Here is a 23,096-nt window from a genome sequence, read left to right on the forward strand (position 1 = left end):
TATAGGAATAAAATTTGTATTTCACAATTCAGAAATGTCGAATACATAAGTAGTCTTTAATAAAATATAATACGATATATCGTTTTAATAACACTCAAAAATACATTGGCTTAACAACGAACGTTAGCATTCTATTTATACGTTATTCTGAGAATATGTGGATCTACAATTTTATATCTATGTTAAGTAACATCTATACTGGAAATTTCTGGAAAAATATATTTTGACTTTACTAGGGGTTTACATTTAGTGCTCTCTAAACCGGGGACCGGATAGTTTATTAAGCTTCTCGACCTCTCAGACCTATTGTATTTACTTTTAAAATTTAGAAAATTATATTTCAAACATTCTGATAATAAATCAATTAAAGGAGTAGTAAATTATAATTTGCCAGCAAACTTAAAACCTTAAAGAGATCAAGTCTCAACTAGTCGAGTACCACCTACGTCTACTTTCTTATTGATTACTTTAACGAAATCATAATAATATCAGTAAAAATGCGTCCATTAGATATAAAATAAATGAATTACGTCATTTTTATTAATCACATAAATAAAATAATAAATACAAGACTCCAGTCCCCCTATAAATAAATACGTAGTGGTGTATTACTTATTCACACGAAATGTTCATTATTTCTATTTGGCAAATGATTACAATCGGCGATATGTCCTAAGTCATTGTAATTTTTTAATTCTCTAAACAATTAGACTACTAGTTATTAGTAGTACGTATTACAACTAAATAGATAAACTTTATAATCTAGAAAACTATAAAATCAACAATGTTGATGTATCGCATACATGTACTGACTCATAGGCCTGTTATATCTATTTTTGTCTACAACTAGAAAACACAATACCGAACTACCTATCAATACCTTACTAGCACCTTGATTCATTTGGTCATCCCTTGTTTCGCCCGTCGCTCCCATTCGGCTCTCATTTGTAAAATTCCTTTAAACTGTGGTGATGCATCCGCCTCTTCGACTGACCTTTCTTTTCCACTTTCACTTTTCTCACTCTCGCCATCTTTTTCTATCACAGTACTGTCGCGTTTCTCTTTCTCTACCGATTGTCTGAAATCGTCTTTCGTTTGCCATGGCCGCTTAGTAAGAGTATCAGCTTTATAAGCCATCGCTTCGCTCTTTGCGATGTTCTTTATATCTTCGCGATCGTTCGAAGGATCAGGGAACGTTCTGTTTCTCAATCGTTTCTCTGGTGTGGAATCAGAAACTTCTTTCTTGTATTTGTTAACTTCGTTTCTAAAAACAGGAGCGCTGTCCCGTTTTGTAGTAACACTTTGTATGCTAACACTCCTTTGATAATGCGGCACTCCAAACTGACTGACTCGTGTAGCGATATCGACAAATTTGTTTTCAACTGTTTCCTCTTTACTATCTTCGTTTTCCTTATCACTATCTCTCGATTTAATGGAGGCGTTAAATTCATTTTTGAGTATTTTTGTTTTGGAAGCATTATTATCAACTTCTTTTTTTGCACTGGCATCTGCGATTTCTTGAGCTAAATTATCAACTTCACTATCTTTAAGTTTGAGAGATCTTCGAGCAAAAACTTTCATAAGTTCAGGTTCATCGTCATTACTTTTGTCACTTTTTGATTCTCTATTTATCACGGTTTTTTTTCGAAATATGACTGTTTCATCGTGGCGGTCTGGTATTTTATGTTCATTGCTGTCAGTACTTTGAATCGAACTCTTGCTTCCAAAACTGGAGTGCGATTTTCTATCAAGCGATATATTGTCATCTATTATATCATTACTTCCTATCGTACTGACAGAGCAAGTTCTAGGTTTTTCTACTCGATCTTGTGATTCAATACTTATTGACTTCTTCTTCATGAAATGCTTAGGTGTAACGGGACTTCTAGGGGTCGTAGGACTAGTTCTCATAACGACATTCGAATTCTTGTCCTCGGAAACTGTAGTACTTATGTTTTCGTAACTTTTAACAGATTTGACTGCAGAATTAACGATTTTATTTTCCGAGATTAAAAAAGATTCGATGTTTTGATCTTTTTCAGCTGGTGGACTATCAATTTTCTTTGGTATTACATTAGCTGTAAGTACTACATGTGTTGCTGGTTTCACATCTACTTTATTTAACTGAACGTTTAGAAATTCCGGCACACCTGGTTTAAAACTTCCAATTTTTTGTATTTTTTCATCACTTTTGTTAGATTTAGAGCTGTCAATTGCCTTTAACGTTGAAGAATTTTCCTTATTCACATGAGTCACAGAAACGAAACTTTCTTCAGATTTTTCCTTGACGTATGTGCTTTTACTGCTTTGACTTAAAGCGCTTTCAACAGAAATAGTCTTTCGCCTGTCGTCAACTGTCTTTTCGGGACTCCCTTTAATGCTATCCAGAGAGTTAGACTTAAGTATTGGAGCAATGAACGGCTTAGGAGAGCTAATAATATCATCAATTTTCGCCTCAATCTGCGAAATATCACTATCACGTTTATGAATATCCATCGTTACTTGGATACTGTTTGTGAAAGCTTTTGTCTCGTCATTTAGATCTGTTTTGAGACTGTCGAGATAACTGCTCTCAGTACTTGGTAAGCTATCATAGTTCACTTCAGGACTGGCATGAATATTATAGTTTCTCGCGCTAATTCTTTTTGCATAATCTTGCCTTTCACTTAAGTTCCTCCTATAGTTCACTTCCCAACTTTCTAGAAGAGGTTCTGAAATACCGACTATGGTTGGTAGACTGGGCATTTGACTGTCTTGGGAACTTATGGAAGGCGATTCAGAGGCATAGCGAAAACTGTGAGACTTGCCAATGCTGTTCCTATGCTCCACGTGATCTTCACCCAGTGTGCGCATACATGCAGCTATGTAGGAGTCTTCCTTTTTAGGTACAATTTGTGGTAGTTCTTTCTTATAAGTTATTTCTCTTTCTCGGAAATCATTGTACTCTGAAGACCGACTCATATATTTTACGTTTTCTGAACTGTGCGTTATATGCTTTTTAGGGGATGTTGATACCGAAAGACTTGGATTAAAGTAAGGAATATTTTTAGGCATGCTACCACTATGGAAAACAAAATCGCGCTTACTATTATTAATTTGTATGCCGTGTCTATGTGGTTCATCTTCCTCTTTTTCAAGCGCTGGTGATAGACATTCTTCTTTTACTCTACAAGCTAATTCGTTTGCTATAAATGCTTTAGTAGCGTAAGGATCTATAAGTCTCTGAACTGACGCTGGCCTCTTAGATTTATCATGGTGAAGACTAAATGATTCCTTTTTAATGTCGTCAATTGCTTCTTTGGAAGATGACCGTCTTCTTTCTATCTTCTCTATTCGCTCATGACTGTATTCTTCACAGCGGCTGATTCTGCTTTTCGAGTCAGAATTTAGTAATTTATCTGTCTCATCAGCAGCTTTGAGATCCGTTATTTTACATTCCATTCCAGAAACAATTGCTGCGCTATATACGTCCTTATATGCCCCATCATGTACATATGCTCCTTTGTTATCAATTCTCTTATGCATTTGGTTAGCGAAAACTTTCTGACCAGCAGACTTATAAGTGCGTTCGGCAGCAACAGGCTTGTAATTTTGTCCTACTTCTTCGTAGTGCAAACCTTTCTCTGCGTCGATACATTTATATTGAGTTGAAGATTTTTCCATTTTAGTTTTCTTAAACTCTTGTTGGCACTCTCCGTCTGGTTGTTCTTTCTTAGATTTTTTGCCACTTTTTCTCAACAAAAGTCTACTGAAAAACGATTCCTCTTTCTTCGAAGACCTTATGACTTCGTTTTCAATTTTCTTTTCAGATTTTGATTTCTTTTCAAGGCAAGTTTCTTCAGCATATTTTTTGTCATGTCGATATTTTACAGTTTGCTGTTCGGGTTGTAAGCTTTGACGATCATTAGGTTTCGGTGAACACTCTCTTATTTGATCTTGTGTACTGGACTTACTTCTTTTTATTGAAGAGCGTGGCGTATTTGATTCAGCAATACTTAGTTTTGCCTGCGACTGTCCAAGATGGTTAAGAGCCAATCCTGGAGGAAGAGAAGATGATTTAAGTTTGGTGTCATTTGGAGTTTCGAGTACTTTCTGTAATTCTTTATTTATTAGCTGGTGTTGTTCTTTGACGATCATGTGGTGCTTCGTAGTTGTCGATGTAGAGAACGATTCTGAAAATGGAAATAAACAAATTAGGACATTACTTAGATTGTTTCTTAGCATAAAAATGTGTTGATATGTAATTAAAAATTACTTTAGCATATTTAATTTTTGCTTGAGTTCTTATTTAATTAATGTAAAGAGCATATTAAAAAGGTTTATATAGCGTACCAGTAACGACTTCTGTAGTCTTAATTGTGACATCTGGAGTGGTGCTTCGTATGATTTCTTCGTTGAGTTCGGGCGTTATGGGCAAGGCAGATGCGGCTAACTGTAAAATTAAAAAAGATAGGTAAATAAGTATAAGAAGTAAATAAAATATAAATAAACAAATTAATATCTTATTACTAGAACATATTAGTCATATTGCATTCGCTAGTCTAGGGTCTAAAGTAGAACTTACAGAGTTTGCTTTGTTCCTGCGGGGTGCCCCGTGCGTGCGTCGCGGCCTCACCGCCATCTTGTGTTTGGCGGCAGAGTGCGACAGTGGCGCCACGCCCGTTGGTGGCTCGGATGTATCTGGAAATACAACATTTCGTTAAGACGCTTCCCCTACGGAGATGCCGTAATTTATCGTTTTTAGAGCCTTTTTAACTCATAATTCGAAAGCTACAAAATTATAATAAAAATACAGCAATAATCTATAGTATATGAATGTTCCTTTCATAGATATTAATTTTCATTTTTTTTTATACTCATGATATCAGTTTCCAAAGTAATACCAATTCATTTAAATTCAAGCTACCCCTACGGACATGCCGTAATTTACCGTTCTTAGAGCCTTTTTAACTCATAATTTCAAAGCTACAAAATTGTAATAAAAATACAGCAATAATCTTTAATGTATACTATATTATGAGCGTTCCTTTCATTGTTATTAATTTTCTATTTTTGTTTTTTATACTCATGATATCAGCTTCCAAAGTAACCCCAATTTATTTAAATTCAAGTTTTATTATTCGTAGAAATAGCAGATAAATTACGGTTATTTGAAACATACGCCAATATATCGACAATTTGATTAACTACATACTGGACGTTGTTTTTAGATCAATTTTGAACTAAGATAAGTAAAAAGTGGATTTTGGCGCGATCTCGGCAACGCGGCAAATATATGGTCAAGGTCGTCTGCTCAGGGGATGGCCTTAAATAAAAAAATGTGATTTATAATTTAATTTTAAAGTAATAGAAGTTTCACATAATATTCAACTCTTACTAGTAGGAAGGTAGAGAATTGCCATTAATGGACTAATCGATACCGATAATCAGATTGGAAATACGAACTTTTGAATCTATCAACTTACTGTATGTATCTGACTGGTCACTCCTGGTGGAGTGGTCGTGGGAGTGGTGTATCCCGCTGCTGCTGTCCTCGTCCATTTCCGACGAGCCCACGCTGAGGAGGGAGCCATCGCTGAAGGAAGACTGCGATATGCCAGCATGGTGCCGCTGAAATTAAAAAAAAACTTTAATACAGCAGAAAATATCTTCTTCTTCATCATTTAAATCTCCTTTACATCAAGAACAATTAGTGAGTGATGAGACTGTGGATAGTTTGGAGAAATACCACCTTTTAAAAGCAATTAACCTTTCAAAGTATATAGAACGTGGAAAAGGGACGGGCCCTTTGACGTACGAGAATGTCGCGTCCTACTCTAACAAACGTGAAATGATGTTGTTAGAGCAGGACGTGACATTCTCGTCCGATTGCTTGAGTCTCAAAACCGTTTCGTGGTACGGGCATCTCGATTGTGGAGGTTATTTTGGAACTGCATAGCAGGCAACGCTCGAGGCAGCTTTAGACAGTGGCTGGAATTAATCTATGCATTGTTGTTCTCAAAGCTTTGTATTACAGTGACATTGCATTATTTGATTTGGAGCAGAACATTATTATGTTTGTCACAGGGAATACAATTACGAATTTCCAGAAAAGACACCCAGTTAAAACTATCTTAATTTCCAACCATAAACATTGGTTAATTAATTTAGCAATAAAAATAAAGGCTTCGAGAATCAGTTTTATTGAAGACTAACGGCCGTTCCCAATATTTGATCTATCTCTGGTTTTGCCCTACTACAGATAGGAATAGCTCACAATTGATATAAAATATATGTCTATAATGTCTAATGTGAGCTATTCCTATCTCTAGTAGGGCAAAACCAGAGATAGATCAAATATTGGGAACGGCCGTAAATGTCTTCCTAACTGATTAAATGACTAAATGATTAAATGTCTTCTAATCCTGTATTAGCAATGCAATACTGTTTAACCTGTCTAATCGGCTAAAGCGTATTAAAGAGTTCTTTTAAGCCACTTTAGTGCCTGCTACATACAAACCTTAATCTTAGCACTAATGATCCGTCGTCTCGGCGGTCTGCGCACCCCCACGTCCCCGGTCGTGTTCGTCACGTATAACATCATTTTGTATCGATATCGATAGACGACTGTCACAACACTACCACACACACATAGTCCATTTTTACGTCACTACTTTGCAAATAAATCGCTGGAAAATATGCAAAACGTCACAATTTAGGTTCGCTAATGTGTTAAAAGGGTACTACTGCGATCTTAATTTTTTTTTTTTTTTTTTTTTGTTACATTTAAAGTCTTTTTATTGTTACAGGAAAATAATATGCACGTGACTATCATCACGCATCGTCTTTATGAAAATCTAAAGCTAGGTATTGAATTATCTGCCGATATTATATTCACATATTTAACGATAAGAGTATTTCGGTGTAGGTGTTTCATGACGCACTATTGCATCATGCAATTTATTCCTTGCAATTTGCAAGGAATAAATTGCATGATGTTACAATTGACTTTTACTTTTTATTAAAAGTGACATCTACATTACTTTTATTTCATAAAAACACGTATAACACGAATGCGTCCATTAAGATTTTGCATAATTTATAGCTTTCCCAATGTATGTGTCAGTTTCGAATGCGTTGTACAATGTTAAATGTACTTGTTACAATGTGCACAATACACCAGCGAAATAACAGGGTACGCCTGTACAATCGACCGTATTTAACTTGGCGATCGCTAATTTTATATGAAACTTAGATACGAAACTCATTTTTTTGATATACCTACTTTAGTAAGACTGCGGTTATTCGTATTTAAAGTTACTTAAATGAAAAAAGAATGTAAGTAACAGTAAAAAGTGAACAGTTCCTAATAGCAAATAAAATTGTAATGTAATATTGATAGTAATGTTCCTTAAATTTTTGTGTGTTATATTGCAGAATAATTTAATGATAACTGGTGAGTGGTTTCCACCTTCTCACTGCCGCACTCAGAGACAAATATTTTTAAATTATCTGTAATTTAGTCAAGATTGTGACAAAGTGCCAGACATTATCTGTTAAGCTCTTCATTAAATTAAGGTTCAATCAATATTAAAATATGTCCCTGAGTGTGGCCTAAGCGCTGATTTTTCAATCGTCAGCTAACTTTTACCTAAATAATAATTAATATTATGACACTGACTGCCGCACTCGGAGTGAAACATTAATTAGTTAAATGTAATTAATTCAAAATTTTGACATAAGCCCCATACATTATCTGTCAAACTCTCCATTAAATTGAAGGTTAATTGTAATTAAATGTCTCTGAGTAAGGCGGTTTGACATTATTTTCATATAAAATCTGTCAAAACGCCAAGTTTATTCCGGTGGTAAAATTTATCTGACGATTGAAAAATCAGCCCTAAGTTAGATAGTTTTAACAGAAAAATGTAGCCAAGTGTACCTTACGCGCTTTGCGTGTTTATTGCAATAAATCTTATTACAGAAAAATAATAGTGAGCAATTAAAGAGGTGCTTAATATCGCGAACGAGTCCATTATCGATTTCCGCCAGAATCGATTTAGATGTTTTTTTGGTTGCGAGAAATAGATGACTTTTAGATCGTTGTTCATTTTAAGTTGTTTAATGTCACTTGCTAATAATAGCAATTCATCGCGTTGCATTTATAAATAATTGAAATAACCTTATACGTACAATTACTTTATTAAGAATTTTGGAAAATATTTTATCATAAGATAAAATAATCATTCAGACACTATGACGACGACGACGACAAGGAACTATACAGTTTTGCTTTGGTATTTCCTTTGTCACCCTCAGCTCTGTATTTGCTTAAAAACTTTGTAAAAGTATTCTTCCATATAATGATATTCTTTCGTACACCTTAAATACGTATGCTTTTTAAAACCAAGTTACTGACAAGAATTTAAAAAATATAATCTCTTCACAAAAAAATTTTGGCAAGATATTATAGCATTATGATTATTTTTTTCACGTAGCACATTTCCTAATTAGCTGCTTTTCCTGGCTATGAGTCACTAGACATTAACATCAAATAATATTTTTTGTGGCGAAGTAACCTTCACCTGTCAAGGTTTCTTTTCCAATTAACGTTATAATATTTAATTGCTACGACAAATGTATATTTTGTGGTATAGAAAATAAAGGAATAATTTTTTGTATGCGTTATAAGATCCTATTTTTTTATTTTATGTAACTATTAAAAATGGATATAAACAATTTTAACTTATCCTAACAAATATTATAAATGCGAAAGTGTGTTTGTTCGTCTATTCACTCTTCACGCTTAAACTGCGAAACTGATTTAAATGCAATTTGGTATCGAGATGCTCTGAAAGACTATAAGGACATGGACAATTTTTGTTGCAGAAAAGAAAGTAGGTATAGCGGGTGTCATCTATTAGTTTAGTTAGGTAATTAAAGACTTCTAGGTTTTGCAACCTTTTTTGCTTTAATTAAGAACTAAGAAGTACTGGATTCTGGAAAGGAACAGAACTCACAAGCGTAAAGACATATAAGATACTTGTATACTCACTAGACTAGTTTTAAGTCAGTTAAGGGCAAGGATATCACCAAGGATATGGCAGACATATAAGATACTTGTATACTCACTAGACTAGTTTTAAGTCAGTTAAGGGCAAGGATATCACCTGGTTGCCCGCCAAGAAACATTTGCGCTTTGTTTTTTAAAATAAGTGCTTAAAATATTCTAATTATTATCTTAAATGAGCACTATTGTTTTATACTTACTCATAGTTTCTTGGGAATCAGTGGATAAAAGTTATACCTTTCACGCAACAAATTAAAACGGCTTTATGCTCTAGAGTCTAGAGTCTAGACTACTCTAGAGTAACACGTCAGAGAGTAGAGTGGCCAACATTTATGCCGAATAAAATTCATTGTCTCCTCTGGTATAGGCTGGGCGGGGTACAGGCAAAAGCTATAGAATAGTTCCTAAGGAGTAAGGACATAGGCGTCACTTCCTATAATGCAACACCCAGGGGTCCTCGCAACAGGTTAGATAACACTTATCTAATATTTTAAATTCCCTTCGTACGCCTTCCGTAACGTTACGAAAGTCTTTCAGCGGAGGAAATCACGTGTTGAAAATTTAATATACACCTATCACTTCTGATTGGTGTAACAGTTATCTAAGCAATATAGTCGGTGCGTTTTATGTTAAGCGATATCGCAAGGTAATTTATAGTTTTTAAACTTCGAATAAATCTTTACTTATAATATTAGGTATGCACCATCGAGGTAGTTGATTCCTATGCAATTGAGAGACCAACGTTATTTGGTCGAATATGTCAATTCAATGTTAATTGTGATCTGTCAGCTGGGTTTGACGTAACGCGACCAAACTACTTAGGTCCCCGATTTGCATAGGATTCAACTTCTCTGATAGTACATTTTGCGTACATGTATTAGGTATGTATGTACAGAGAGACACCTTCGCATTTCAATATGTATTTGAAATGCGAAGGTGTCTCTCTGTCTGTTTGTCTATCTGTCTGACTCTTCACTCTAGCTTTACATACTATGCCCGGTAACTTCCCGAGTTTTCATCACCTAGCAATTTAGATATGTCTATTATGAACGTGTCTCAACTCCTTTACACTCAAATCGGAAAACCGAGAAACAAACTGCAAAATTTCGAATAAAATCTAGAACTTTTAGATTAAACTCTCTGGGCTGGAACCATTGATGGTCCGCCGGGTTTTGTAATGTTGTCAACTGCACGCGGAAGTGGGGGAGATATGATCGCGGAAGTTTTGCAATGTTCATTTGTTCGTATTATCAAGTTGGGGGCCGGAGATCGCTGGTGAATTGCGTAAAACCGATTCCCATAAGCGCTCGAAAAGTATTCACGCAGACTATTTAAATTAGTACACCGGTAAAATGACTCTACAATCTACATAGCATAATATTATAGAGGTATGCTTACACTAAATGTTGTTACAGAATATACATATTATGGAAATACTACTTTCGAGGTAAAACTAGCCTACGTGTTAATCTAGAGCCTATATCATTTAATAGTTTTAGCGTGCAGTAGGAATAAACATACGCACTTCCAATTATCCCTTTATAATGTAGTGTGGTTCTATAGTCTCTACATTTTGTTTTAGAATACATCTTTACGAACATTAATAAATATTACCTATAGCAAAATAATAACCCGGAGTCACTATTTATGTTCAAAATCGGAATTTAATGATAGACGAAGCCGTTTGAATATCTATCAGGGAAGTCATAAATTGATACTGTAGGTATTGACCTTTTCTGGCAGCGGACGTCGCAGTGTTCACACGAAGATCACCCTGGTCCTCTTTTACAACCATATTAAGTGATTCCACTTAATGCTTTGATAAGTTGCGTTTATATTTAACCTTATCGTTGATTCGTTTCATAACTACGCTTTTTGATAACATTTGCCACCCGTCTAGAAGGCTTTCAAATTAAACCTCCTTTCTAAAATCTATAGTCATTTGAACTTTATAGGTACAATTTCAACGGTCACAAATAACAACGTCGGGGCTTTCAGAATAGGGCTATTCGACGTCGACGACAAGACAGGCGCGGTCGCAGCCTTAAGTTTTGGAGGGGTCATGCACTAGTCACTACACTTAAAATTTATCGCTGTAGGATAACTAGAAATTTCCTTTTATTAACTGGCAGGATTTTGATATTTTTCAATTTGACCTTAGATTTTGGGGGGAGTCATGTCCCCTGTGACCCCACCCTTCGGACTGCGCCTGCGACAAGATAATGTTAACATGTTACATCGTATATAACAATCGACAGGTTGTTACAGAACTCTAACAGAGCACACCTTGTATTGTCTACACATGCTTCAAAAGGTGTTGAATTGTTAATAAGAGCCCTGACCGGTAGCATATTGATTTTCTGCACATTATTATGTGTGAGGAATCACGCTTGCTGAATACTGGACAACTACTTACGTAATACTGTTACGGGTGAACACGTCCACTGCATAGTGCATTATTTTCTTTAGGTTATTGTGCTACTATGTTGTGCAGCCTACATATAAAGTTTCGTCGATTACTAATGCATGTTTCATGTAGCGTCGTTTAACCGTTGCATATTGCTATAAAATACTACCGGCTGTATAGAGTTCATTTACACTTCGGTGAGAAAATATGTGTAACTCCCTGTAGAGAAAGTATAAAAACTGCTAGGGCTAAAGGGTATAAGGATCGTGTTATAGATACACGAAAAATTTCCTCAAAAACCATTCAGATAAAACTTGATGTATGGTATCAAGGAAATTGATACTAAAATCTAGATTTCAGATCAAAGTGACAAGGGTATTTGAAAGTCGTCTCTGACGCTATTATATTTTACACTATTGATATTTTTGCTAATATGTAACCGTAACTTAAGAGCAAAATATTAACTATAATATTTGTTCTAATTATTATTATTGTTCCTACTGGTTCATATTTGACTAGGTCCTCTTATTTCTACCCGAAACCTAACCTTGCAGCATGCATAAAACTACAACCGTGTGGCGTGTTACTACTAAAGACGCGATCTAACGTAAAATGCATGTCTACAGCCATTACGATGCTGGCTGGTAGAATATTCTTCTTCTAAACTATTCTTAATTTCTATCAAATCCATAAATATAATGGGCGAGTAGATATGCAAAATGTGGGTGACGAATTTCGGTAACGGATTTAAGGAAAAGAATCTTACCCCCATAGTCCATTTTTACCCCCTTTCCTCTTTTTCGTAGAATGAATGTTTTGAGTTAAAATTATTTAGATCTTTGACTTATAATCTCGTCGTCGAGTGCTCGCCTGACGTCAATCTTATCAGCCCGATAACATCGATTACCCATTACAATCGATACATATCTATTGATGTATCATATAGTTTATTAATATCATAAACTGTAACTTTGATGTTTTTGTTATCAAACCATACAAATATTGATAGTAATTTAAGTGCATATTATTGCTTGCAATAACAATGTATTGACTGCGGTTCCTTATGATATCGACTGGTCTTAATATTATTGTGCTTATCATTGGGTACTTACTACATATTACGCAGTAAGTATACTTAAATAATAAGAACTTTTACTATTTTAAAACTTGAATGAGTAACATCCTCAAAGACTCGTGTCTCAAAAGAAAGTTTGTCTCGTTGTCGTTGTCTGTAAATTATAGAATTATTATGTACTAGATGTCCCGCGCGGCTTCGCCCGCGTAAATTAGAAATTTTACAGAAACCGAAACATTTTCCCAAAAAAAAATTTTTCCCCCGTTTTTCCCACATTTTCTTGAGTTTCTTCGGTCGTATTAGTCTTAGCGTGATAATATAATATAACCTATAGACCGATAGTCGATAAATGATCTATCTAACACTGATATAAGTTTTTAAATCGGACCTGTAGTTCCTGAGATTGACGCGTTCAAGCAAATATACTCTTCAGGTTTATAATATTAGGTAGGTATAGATTTTTTTTTAATTATCGCATGACAAACTCGAGTCTCGATCTAAAAGACTATGAAATGGTATAATATGGTAGTGATGATGATGATGATGATGAATGTAATTTGCATAATAGCATATGCTTTCTGTTCTTAAAACAACGCCGAAACTCCCAAACTTGTATCTATAAAGAATCAGGAGTTCTCTCAGCACCTTCCGAACCACGGTATACCAGGTATATCTCGATGCAAAATCTTACTTGTTGGTAGCATATGCTTAGAATACTTCTCACGAAACCAAAGTCACCACATGTTTCCCTATAAGTTTTGAGGAGTTCCCTCGATTACTTATGGATCCTTCATCAGATCATCACTTTTGTGAATATAATACCAAATTGGGATGATACCCTATATACGAAAAGTAAAAATTTGAAAATCGGTTAACAAACGGCGGAGTAATCGTTAAATATAAGAAAACGAACATAACACCTCCCCCATTCTGAAAGTCGGTTAAAATTGTAGCCTATGTGTTATTCTGATGTATAAGCTATATTATTGTAAAGTTTCATTTAAATCCGTTCAGTGGTTTTTGCGTGAAAGAGTAACAAACATCCATACATCCACACATCCATACCTCCAAACAAACTTTCGCCTTTATAATATTATAAGTAGGAGTAAGATTTTTGCTTTACGTAACGACCGTATGTTGTTTTTTTTTTATGAAAGAAGGGGGCAAACGAGCAAACGGGTCACCTGATGGAAAGCAACTTCCGTCGCCCATGGACACTCGCAGCATCAGAAGAGCTGCAGGTGCGTTGCCGGCCTTTTAAGAGGGAATAGGGTAATAGGGGAGGGTAGGGATGGGAAGGGAAGGGAATAGGGGAGGATAGGGACGAAAATTGGGCCTCCGGTAAACTCACTCACTCGGCGAAACACAGCTGTTTCACGCCGGTTTTCTGTCAGAACGTGGTATTACTCCGGTCGAGCCGGCCCATTCGTGCCGAAGCATGGCTCTTCCACGTGTAGTTGTAAGCAATTCTTGACAAATAAGTCATTTTCTTCAAGCTGCTATGCCAGTGCTACGAGATTTATGTTATTTAAAACGTACTCTGTAATTTCTACCCAATATCTATACCACGAAGGTTTTAATTAATGCCACCGTCTTTATATTGCATCGTAGCAATATGTTATTGACTTGCAACTCATAAGTAACTTTAGCTTGGCGACTGGCGTCAATCGTCTAACGGCTAACTAGATAACCGATCTCGAGATCCAGATGTTACATAATATAGGTTAACGTTTGAATTTGTCCGATAAATTTCATTATGTAATGTAAAACAAAGAGTAAATTGATAAGGTTTGCCATAGAAATTGTGTACTTAATTTTCCGTCCCATATTTGCAGCCTTTAAAACATTTTACTACAAGCCCATAAAGTACGTAGTACGCATTTGTTTTATTATAATTTTGAATAGGCTGTTAATTATTGAATTAAAACGAGAAACATGGCGCGTGCACGGGGTTATGCGCACGCTTTCTAATGCTTTCCATAGTTCAATTGTTCAGTTACAAGTTACAACCGACGCGCATTGATGCCTTGTTTATCTTACTTAAATTAAATTTTACGCGATTTTCAACCGTAAATCTAGGAATAGTCAGCTTAGCACTTAGCAGCAGACGTTAAAGTAACTACAGCTTTGTGATTTTTTTCCGTTATTTAAGTTTTTACACGCGCCGTCACTATCTCTACTATTACTATTGTACTATTTTTATCACACTATAGAAATAGTACAAGACAAGATGGTTCGATAAAAATGCATCTACTATATTAAAAAATTATTTAATATAGTAAAGAAGTTACTAAACCAAAAAAATAATAATAAGGCTTAACTAAAGACTTGCAAATTGCAGTCAATTCGCGCTATCTAGATGGTTTGTAGAGCTGCGCAATATCTGCATCTGGTCCTTACCCTATTTATCATTACAAATTTTCCGACTATGGTCAAAAAATCGTCTGTACTTTACCACTGTGATAAATAGGACATACATCGGTCATTTACATCAGTGGTACTAGCCACTGGCCACATTTTGTTGTTACATTTCGCCGCGGTTCGGTGCGCTTACGCAATTAGTTCAAACGGACGTGCTTCCGAATCCACTGATGTACCAATATTTTACGATTTTTGTGTTTATCGTGTCAAGGTTTACCGATATTAAGAATAGTTGAGGTTAGAATTAGCCTCAATTATAAAATTAAATCGTTATTCAATTATGTAATTTACTTCCATCATATTATATTTTCCCCATAGCTAAAGTTTCACAGTACGCTTACAAACATGTTGTCATTGTCTGATAAGCTGGAAAAGACAATAATATGAAAATATTTTATTACTAGACTAGCTGTCCCGGCAAATGTTTTGCTATAAAATGATTTTCCCAGTTTTCCTGCTTTTCTCTTGGAGTTTTTTTTTAACTTTTATAAGTGGTTAAAAAAACAAATATTACCCATGTTGTACTATCAGAGAAGTTGATTCCTAGGCAGATGAGGGACCTACCTAGTTTGGTCGAGCGTTACGTGAACCCAGCCGACAGATCGCAATATAAATTATAAACATTTAAGGTCAATTCAGTTTGTATTGACCCTAAATTGATATAATCCAGCCAAATGGCGTTGGTCTGCCTAGGAATTAATTTCCTTGATGGTACAATAAAATAACACTTGAAATAATATAAAATTGTATGCATTTGTAGGCCTAGTGAACGATAGACGGTACTGATAACATTAAGCAATGTGGGAAATCTCGAAACGCAATTATTTGGAAACATACAAAGATAAGAGTAAACGTGATTCATATTAATAACATTATTATTACTGTTATATTATTTAAGACTGGGTTTCACAGTTTCCGATTTAATATAATATTATTTACTTTAATATGTAGAGTTTGCACAGCTAGGGCCTTTAAAGTATGAAAGAGTCAAAAACTTGACTTACCGCCGTACTCAGAGACCAAGTCAGAGACATTCAATTATGATTAACGTTGAGATGATGTATGGGGCTTATGTCAAAATTTTGAATGAGATCTAATATTTATTGACAGTTAACCAGCAATTTTATTTTGGCATAATTTAACATGAAGAGGTTTTGTTACAATAATAATTATTATGAATGTAATGTTACAATGGCATAGTCAAACAAATATAGACAAAATCCAACTGACAGTGACGCAACAGATTGACCCTGACCTCTCGATCACGAAAACTACGAATTAATCGATTAACCAATTTCACGGCAGCAATAAAATATTGGCAAGCTTTTGTTTTCTAACGACAAAAGATTAAAATGTTATAGCATTGGCTAAAGGCAACATTAAAGCATCGGAACATTTTAATAACTGTTAGGAGAGTATTAGTAAATAGTTTATATAATAAAACACTAGCTGTTTGACCGATTTATCGCCCCCGAAACCCCCTATATACTAAATTTCATGAAAATCGTTGGAGCCGATTCCGAGATTCCAATTATATATATATATATATATATATATATATATATATATATATATATATATATATATATATATATATATATATATATATATATATATATATATATATATATATATATATATATATATATATATATATATATATATATATACAGGAATTGCTTGTTTAAATCTATCTAGGCAAACCGCGATCTAAGTAAACGTATGTTTTAGAAGATCGTATTGAAAAAAACTAAAAATCTGGAGATCTAAGAGCCTATGCGCAGTATATTAATCAATTTCCACTTGCGCTATCTCCTATCTTCAAGTGACGCACACGTATAAAAGGATTAACATTAAGACGAACGTCATAAACCGATTTCAAATCGAAAATAGCAGCCGGTATTCCAAGTGCTTCCAAGCCGCAGCGTATCGGGTGACTGCGGGCAGACTCTCCGATACCGATACGATGCGATATCGGTTACACGATCCGATTTATCGAACGCATTCCGGTAAAATTATCCGGTGACCTCTGATACTTTATACTCGTAATCATTTTATGTGACTCGGATAGGACTAATAGCGTTGAATTAATTACATTTTAGTTCTGGATATTATTTCCACTTATGAAAAATTACTTCCTCTTCTAGTCGACAATGTCAGTTTACTCTTAAATATTTGATTCATTTAAATAAGGAAAAGTTTTAAAATTCACGTTTTATGGAGCCTAACATTTTGTAAAATAATAATTTACGTTTCAAACATTTATATTATAATCAAACTAGATATTATATGTAAACTACAATTATTGTTGTAAAACTGTACTGTATTGTTAATAATGTGATTTTAATAAAGAGAAATCGGACTGGTGTCAAAGAGTCATCGTTAAGTAACAAGAAATCGCAATCATTATAACGCTGAGGTTACGAGGAAAAGAAAAGAATTTCATTAGAAACCATTAACATTTCTAATAGTGTAATTTAATAGATTAAAATACACATACCTATGTGTGTTTTAACCTAGGTAACAATTTTGGTAATAATAGTCAATAATAAAATAAGAGCATGCTTTCTCATTTATCCTTTAAATTCTAGTCCCACTTTCGTCAAAATCAATTTAATTTATTATTATTTCGTTTGAATAAATTAATAGTCGACATTTTCGAATTATTTCATTATACCTAAAAATTCTAATGAAATAGGAGTTCCATTCTTATGCCAACATCAAAAAAAAATATTTAATGAAAATCAGATACTCTTACCTACGGATTATTTTTATGTAGTATCACCAATGAGTTTCTAACATAGAATATCATTGAGTATCACAGAATATATATTAGTAGTACCAAGTAGTATGTGATATTTAATTATAAGATAGTCACATGTTATCTTGTTGAAAATAAAAGGATTATTACATACTAATAATATGTAAATTTTATCAGTTTTATAATGTTATCGTGGGAGTATTGAAGACATATTTCCTTATTAAGTTTTTTCCAATTAGTCATGATAATTATTTATAACCGTAGATTTTTTTAGAACAGGTATTTTTACTTGCTTGAATTTCTAACATTGTAGTTCAATTAAGTTTGTTGTCTAAAATTTGATCACCGCTTGCTTATAAAGTGATCAAAGTGACGTAGACTACAGAAAAATTCAAGACTACTATTATATAGATCTACTTATTTTAACTATTTTATTTAGATCTTCATAATATAGAACTTGGACTTGAATTTCACACAATTTCCAACAAAAGCTAATAGTGGCAATAATGCCTCTGTAAGCGTTAACTTTCTTTGTCACTTTGTTCTGAGCGGTTTCGCGTTTGTGAGACGCCGGTGCGTGCGAATCTTTTTTACAATTGAAGACATGTCATGACAAGTGGGTAACAAACATTTTACAACATAAGAGCAATTACTATTTTTTTTCCATATTTAACTTGAACAATCCTTGCAACTTTCCTACTTCATCAGAAGATTAATGACCTAGAAAGCTCATATATATCTGGCTATACATAGAATCCACATTTTCTTGATTTCAAACCCCCAACCCTAAAGCCTCCATTTATACAAAAAAACGACAGTTTTAAAATTGTGTTACCCACTTCATTAACGCCTCCGTGGTTTAGTGGTTAGAGCGTCGCTCTCGACTCCGGAGGTCGTGGGTTCGAATCCCGCGTTGGAAACATGTTATTTCCAAGTTTGGTTAGGACAATGCAGGCTGATCACCTGATTGTCTGACAAGTAAGATGATCCATGCGTCGGATGGGCATGTAAAAAGTCGGTCCTGCGCCTGATCTCTCGCCGGTCGTGTCGGTCTTCCGTCCCACTGGGTTATGAGAGTAAAGGAATAGAGAGTGCTCTTGTGTACTGCGCACACACTTGGGCACTATAAAATAACTCCTGCGTACCTGGTCTGGTTTCAATGAAACCGGCCACCGTCACCGAAACCGGTGTGGGGATTATTATTACCCACTTCATCCACTTACGTCTTGACTTGTACGAGTGTCAAACGTGTTTACTTTGTAGAAATGTCGACGATTAAAAGGTGTTTAGAAATTTTACAGTTTACGTTAAAAAAAAGTTTAGTTTACTTAAAAAAAACGTTATAGTACGGGAGCCCTAGAACATTTTTTTTTTATTACTATCAAGCTAATTTTATAGGAGTAACTTCATTTTGATGAGACGAACAACATTTTTATTTGCGAAAAATCTCGAAAGTGGTAGCTAACAGAGATAGAAAGGATTTCATACTTTGAATTGATGGTCCTAAAATATGGTCTGTTTTATTTGTAGGAAAATATTACTCTTAAATTATATAACTAATAACCTATCAATAAACAAAAAATCAGCTCGTTAGGGTTCCGTTATAGGGTTATGTAATCAACAAAACTTTGGTTGACTACTGGACCCTAAAACGGAACCCTAACTAGTTGATTTTTTGTACATTGATAGGTTAATAGTTACATAATTTAAGAGTAACATTGTCCTACAAATAGAATAATCCATATTTTAGGACCATAAAATCAAACTATGAAATCCTTTCTATTTCTGTTAGATACCACTTTCAAGATTTTTCGCAGATAAAAATGTTGTTCATCTTATCAAAATGAAGCTACTCACAAAATATTAGCTTGATAGTAATAAAAAAATGTTCTGGGGCTCCCGCACTATAGCTCACATGTGATAGAACGTAACAGGTCTGACATTATATCCGTTATGTATAGTGTTACGACGAGTATAAGCTAATTATTATATTTTAATAACAATTTTAAGACAAAATATATAAAAGTAAGTATTTGCAAGTAACGCTATGATTTGGTAAGGCGAGACATATTAAAAGTCACTAGATACACAGACAGCTATCTGTAATAAATAATTATATATATATATATATATATATATACCTCCGAGATAGCTCGAAGTTAGAGAGAAGTTTTAAGGAAATGTCTACTTTCAAAGAATCTTTTAAGAAAAGTTCATCAATCATCAAACGCTTATATCGCACATAATATTAGTAGGATATAAGATATACTTACTTAAAAGTTATAGCGCAAATTATTTTTATTATTTACACACTACGAAAACTGAGCAGAAAAATTAGTTAATATAATATGAGACTACCAAAGAAAAACATTTTATTTGATTATTTCACATAAAACATTCATAAAATAATATTACAGCGAAAACTCGACAAAAATACTAAAATGTAAAGTACCTACCTATATAAATTTTCGATTTTTAGAAATTTTATCTAATTTTAATTTGGCTTAATTAACATGTTTATGTTATCTCAGCTACTTTTTACGTTTCCTGTTAGAATTAGCTTTCATTAATTTTCGATCTACTTTCCATCGTTTAGCAATTTAATTAATACTAAAATATATTTTATATTTACACGAATTTCTACTAGAAATATATTTTGATGGTCAACAACAAATGTAGTGATAGAAAATATTTTTATGTATAGATAACAAAAATAACAACAACATGGATTCATAATAAGATCTTGACTTATGCTCAGGTAAAATAAATGTTTAACCTACGTCTGTAAATAAGGGTTATTTAGTTTCATTTAACCTGTTATATTGTAAATTTTTGTAATAGAGCAATCGCCGATTTTATTATTATTTTATTGTAGTACCTATTTCAGTTTACGTTTTCCTAAAATTATATCAATGAAAGCCAAAAAAATATTATAGTGCAAAACTATCCACAACAAAATTACCTAATATTTTTATTAAGTACCAATTTTTTATATTTACGTTATTTTTTTAAACCTCTCACTAAACACATCACGAACCCAATAGGTTATACACTTTAATAGTTTTTAAACGATCACTTGGAAAAAATCCGCGCGCGTGCGCTACAAACAAAGGTCGCGGGTAGACTGCCTAGTGCCTAGTGGAGATAGCGAAGCCCTAATTGGCTGCGACACTACTACCTAATATGGCAATAGATTTACATAATCGAACTTTATTTACATACTGTTACACTTTATCATGCGCCTGTTAACCTATGACGTCACGTGCATTAGAGTTTTGCCTTCCTGATTGTACCAGAGGTAGCAACAAATCTTATTATTTTATTTATGGCATAGCCGAAGATATTATATCAGTTGGTAAAGTCGGTTACCTTACTTATTAATATTAAGAGGAGTCCACACCGCCCTTTTTTCCATACAAACGTTTTCCCCTGTTTCCTCCCTGGATAATGCTAGTAGAGTTATAATTTTTTTCCTGAATTTAATGTGCCTATGTTTTCTTTTTTTTAATAATTTAATTATTAAATAAGATATGAACGTTCAAAAACCCAAATAAAATGGCCAGATTTTCCGCTGTGTTTAAACATCCAGAAAACAGATTTGGCTAGATTTTACAAAAAAAAAAAAACATAGGAACACAGCTCAAGCCTTTCTTTAATCTTTAATGAAAAAGTTACTTAAATCGGTTAAGTGTTGGAAAAGGAATCAGGGGACAACGGATCGTTGATTGTTTCGTTGGATTCGTTGTCCCCTGATTCCTTCTCTAAAACTTAACCGATTTACGTACTTTTTTCATTAAAGATTATAGAAAGGCTTGAGCTGTGTTCCTATGTTTTGCTTTTTTTGTATAATCTAGCCAAATCTGTTTTCTGGACGTTTGAATGCAGCGGAAAATCTGGCCATTTTTTTGGGGTTTTTGAACGTTCATAGATATCTTATTTAATAATTAAATTATGAAAAAAAGGAAAAAATAGGGACATTGTATTAGTGGCCGTAGATGTTCAGGAAAAAAATTATAACTTTACTAGCATTATCCAGGGAGGAAACAGGGGACAGCGTTTGTATGGAAAAAAGGGCGGTGTGGACTCCTCTTAAATGCGAGAGTGTTTGTCTTTTACCTCTTCACGCGGCAAAAAATGTTATTTGGTATGACGTGATGAGATAGTTGAAGCGGGAAAGGACATAGGATACTTTTTAATTCAGAAAACGAATTTTGGCGCAACGGAGTTTCGGGCATCATCTAGTTTGTTATACAGGGTGTAACAAAACTAAGTGACAATGAACTTCAATGAAGGGACACATACACACCCTAAATTTTTATCACTTAGTTTTGTTACATATACTTTTTTCGTATTTTGTTCTTGTAAGTATATTTCATATACTTTTAATTTTTGAACAAAAAGTTGAAACCGTTTCCTTTCTTCGAATTGAACTCTCGTGTGTTGATATCTTGAGAAGGAAGTTAATTTCCGTGGTTAAATGCGAAATCTTGTTAAATTTAATTTAAGATATATAAACAAACAAATACAGAAGAAAGTTTATTTATTACTTAGTAGAAATATAATATAAATGTTAGTATTATAAGTAGGTACTAGGTACCAATATTTCTTCCAGGATTGCTTTCAGAGTTCAGGCTAAAACAGTAAACGAATTTTTCTGTAAACATGACAATATAATTGTGTTGCAAAGTGAAGTTTTATGTATATAAATTTATTAAACAAGTATGACGCTCGCAACTCCGTTGCGTCAAAGTTTTTTTCCGGGGTAAAGAGTATCCTATGTCCTTTCCCGGGACTCAAATTAAAGTAAAGATGTAACAGACAGACAAATTTTCGTATTTAATCTGAACGATTTTACATGTAAACAAGTAATACCTACATAATATTCTCGTAGGCGTACCTACTATATTTACTAGAATATTTGATTTAACCTTATTTAACATTTAATGTTGTTGCGGTTTACTTACCTTGGCGTATGCAAACTAAAACTATTACTTGCCAGCAAATTATTATTTTATCAACTTTATAACGGATACGCTAGGTACCTAATAAAAAATCCTTGGATTATTATTAATGGTACGATTAAAATTTAAAATGACTACTAAACGACCTCGACAATTTTCTATTTTGTAACTTTAAGGCTACCTTTTAGGCATAGGTTTATTTTTTTATGAAAGACGCAAACGAGCAAACGGGTCACCTGATGGGAAGCAACTTCCGTCGCCCATGGACACTCGCAGCATCAGAAGAGCTGCAGGGGCGTTGCCGGCCTTTTAAGAGGGAATATGGTAAAAGGGGAGGGTAGGGATGGGAAGGGAAGGGAATAGGGGAGGATACGGAAGGGAATTGGGCGTCCGGTAAACTCACTCACTCGGCAAAACACAGC

General features: G+C 34.1%; 1 protein-coding gene across 5 annotated transcripts in view; it reads right to left on the reverse strand.

The window, feature by feature from the left end:
* The window catches only part of LOC121726573, a 92,358-nt gene continuing 69,262 nt past the window's right edge, over window positions 1–23,096 (reverse strand). For 3 of the 5 annotated variants that reach the window (XM_042113981.1, XM_042113983.1, XM_042113982.1), the window contains 4 exons: window positions 5,466–5,610; window positions 4,565–4,680; window positions 4,333–4,432; window positions 1–4,172 (listed from right to left, as the gene is read on the reverse strand). In XM_042113981.1, the coding sequence (XP_041969915.1) occupies window positions 898–4,172; window positions 4,333–4,432; window positions 4,565–4,680; window positions 5,466–5,610 (3,636 nt within the window). In that variant the 3' untranslated portion in view covers window positions 1–897. Of the gene's footprint in view, window positions 4,173–4,332; window positions 4,433–4,564; window positions 4,681–5,465; window positions 5,611–6,499; window positions 6,688–20,712; window positions 20,825–23,096 lie in introns of those variants that run through there. The other 2 variants (XM_042113984.1, XM_042113985.1) reach the window with 2 other exon arrangements.

This window comes from Aricia agestis, chromosome 4 (assembly GCF_905147365.1).
Source record: "Aricia agestis chromosome 4, ilAriAges1.1, whole genome shotgun sequence".
NCBI lineage: Eukaryota > Metazoa > Arthropoda > Insecta > Lepidoptera > Lycaenidae > Aricia > Aricia agestis.